This window comes from Limulus polyphemus, unplaced genomic scaffold (assembly GCF_000517525.1).
Source record: "Limulus polyphemus unplaced genomic scaffold, Limulus_polyphemus-2.1.2 Scaffold5830, whole genome shotgun sequence".
Taxonomy (NCBI): domain Eukaryota; kingdom Metazoa; phylum Arthropoda; class Merostomata; order Xiphosura; family Limulidae; genus Limulus; species Limulus polyphemus.
The window spans coordinates 12,712-15,554 of NW_013671440.1; the positions used below are offsets into that span (position 1 = coordinate 12,712).

At 36.0% G+C, this 2,843-nt stretch overlaps 1 protein-coding gene across 1 annotated transcript in view; it reads right to left on the reverse strand.

Moving 5' to 3' along the window:
• Positions 1-2,843, reverse strand: part of LOC106473034 (vacuolar protein sorting-associated protein 41 homolog) — a gene marked incomplete at its 3' end in the record, with an annotated part of 40,872 nt that overhangs the window by 12,031 nt on the left and 25,998 nt on the right. The window contains exons 14-15 of the mRNA XM_013933711.2: positions 2,462-2,698; positions 1,607-1,782 (exon numbers count right to left, since the gene is read on the reverse strand). Of these exons, the coding sequence (XP_013789165.2) occupies positions 1,607-1,782; positions 2,462-2,698 (413 nt within the window). The remainder of the gene's footprint in view (positions 1-1,606; positions 1,783-2,461; positions 2,699-2,843) is intronic.

The window sequence follows — 2,843 nt, forward strand, 5'->3', positions numbered from 1 at the left end:
TGAATTTATAGTTTGTTGTCCCTACTCATTATTACTTCCCATAAATAGCAAACAATTAGAAATATCCAATCCAATAAGGTGTAGCAGGACACCAAACCACTACAAACTTCCAACATTAAGTTCTTATTCGGCTGTCTGTCAAACGATGTCTTCTAAAGTTTCACAAGCTGTGGTTTAAAAGGCCAACCCATGATTGGTTGTTTGATTTAGCTGACATGACACCCATCTTGCTTTATCATGTTTCATCCACAAAGTTAGTTTGGCACAAACAGGAACATAAAGGTTATGCTGATGTATAGTGTCAAGATTAGCACATAATGTTCAAAGAGCAGATGTTATGGTTAAAAATGCAGATTTTTTAGAAGTAATGTGCCACCAGTAGTGACTACCTCCTAACTACCAGCCACCAAGCATATGTGCAGTGGTATATGGGATTTCACTCACCAGCTCTGGCGTGTTCAAAAACTAAATATACAGCTAACTAAACCATCATTAAGCAGCAGCCACAATCTCACCCACCAGCTCTGGCAAATGTAGAACTCATAAAGGAAGACAAGGCAGTGAGCCAATCCAAAAGCATGAACAATTTGCCAAATCGAGTTGGATCATTTGTGATAAATTTGTGGGCCACTGTTTTAAAACTAGGGAATGCAACATGTAGATCAAGAAAAAAGTATACAATTAAATAAAAAATATACATGACTTTCCATGAGTTTATGAGAAATTCCAATTTTAAGGCTATTCCAGGATTGGATTTTGTTAAAACAGTTTTCTGGAACTTTCCAGGTTTTCAAGCACCTGTACAAATCCAGTGTACATACCAGTTTCATTATCCAGCCACCTAAGATATGTTACAGTTGAACAGGCATGTTGTGGAAGACATTTGTGTACATTACAACTACTGTAGCATTTGGAGACCCTTCTTATGTTGCATACTGCTGCCTAGGGCACTTACATGACTTTTGTTACTGACCTTTGTGTTTATGGATTTTCACTTGTTACAAGGTGACATACTTTGCTTAACACAGTTGGGGTAAGACTTACAGCAGGGTTCTTCTTGGACGGTTCCAGTGTCCCACATTGATCCATATTCTTTTGTTTTTTAACGCCATTATGTAAAATGGATATCCCTGTCAAGGAAATTCTAACTCTCTGACCTGAACACACCTGTTAATATTTTGTGTCAGAAAGAACCGTTATTACCCTTACCAAAAGAGAGCATCACAATGCCTGTCAAATGCTAAGCAACATCAAAATGTAGTTCTGATATATGCTGTTTCACTACAACTTTGCATCAGATGTGGTTGTCATGTGACTTGCTGATGTGCATATTCAAAATCGTTTTAATAATGTACTCAATTCTCTGTAGATGATGTACCAACTCCATTGTTTAGCCAATATTACTACTGATAGTTCATTTGATAATTGTAAATAGAATATATTATACAAATACATATTGTTAAAACAAATATTCTTCAGCCATAAAAAAAAAAAGGTTTTAGTAAGTTTTTGAATACAATATTTTTTGGTGAAATGTAACCTTCATAAAAGATGTGAATGTCAATACTGATACATCAAGTTCTAAATTAGACACATAGAAACTTACTTCAGGTAAATAACTAAGGCCTTGTCAAATTTTTTCTCATATGTATATAGCTCTCCTAAGCTTAGTAACAACAGATTGTTGTCTGGGTCAAAGGTCAGACGATAATCAACTGCCTTTATTATTGTTGGAATATTGTAAAGGTCACTAGGCCATTCTTGCACTAGCTTCAGAAATCCCTGGTATGGGAGAAAAAATTTATTACATATTAATAATTTCTGAAAATGACTCATTTAAAATGTTACTAATATATTATAAAATCTCAACAACTCCTGTTTTTGTGGTAAATGATCTGATCAGAAATGTTACATACGTACATACAACAATAAATCAATGCACAAAGAAAACCTAACAGGCAACATTTTATTCTAGTATACCATGTCAAACTGTTAAATGTTCAGAAAATGTCTATTGGCATCATTAAACTGTGATGAATAAGAATTTAAGGCAGCTAGTCATCACCACCCACCACCAGCTCTTGAGCTACTCTTTTACCAACAAATAGTGGGATTCACTATCACATTATAATGCCACCATAGCTGAAAGGGCAAGCATATTTGGTGGGATGGGGATTCGAACCCGCGAACCTCAGGTTGCGAGTCAAGCACCCTAACCACCTGGCCATGCCGGGCCAGTCTTTAAGATTGTGACTTTATTTAGGTTATAACTTTGAAATACTTAACTCTCTGTTTAATAAAACTGCCAAAATACTTTTAAAAAAACCTGTTATTGAGAGAGAGACCACCGTATTCTTCTCAGTGATTTAAAATTCATGACAACAATAAATTATTAAATATTTCACCTGTATTATTTTTACCCTATACAGAAAGTAAGATGTAGTTAATTTATTTTTCTCACCTTGCTGTCATGTTCAAGAAACTCATTCAGAACCATCTCGTAGATGGCAGGATCAAGTTTCTGATCTGTTATTGGTAGGTAAGGAGCAACAGCTCGCAGCTGCTGAATCTGTGCAAACTTGTAAACTTCTTCCTCCCAGAGTTGTCTATTGGACCCAAGCATGGTCACGCAGAGCTTGGCTGCTTCATTGTACTTCTTCTGTTCAAGAAGATTACCCATGTAGATCTGGCCCACGTGCTGAGGAGAACATCAAATGTTACTACTGGAACAAATGTGGAATATTATATGGCTCAGAGTAGGTTACTTGTGAAATTGTGAAAAAAGCTAAACCCTTTTCCAAATCCAAGGCATTCAAGGTTGGTGCTTTTGAACTCTGATTCCA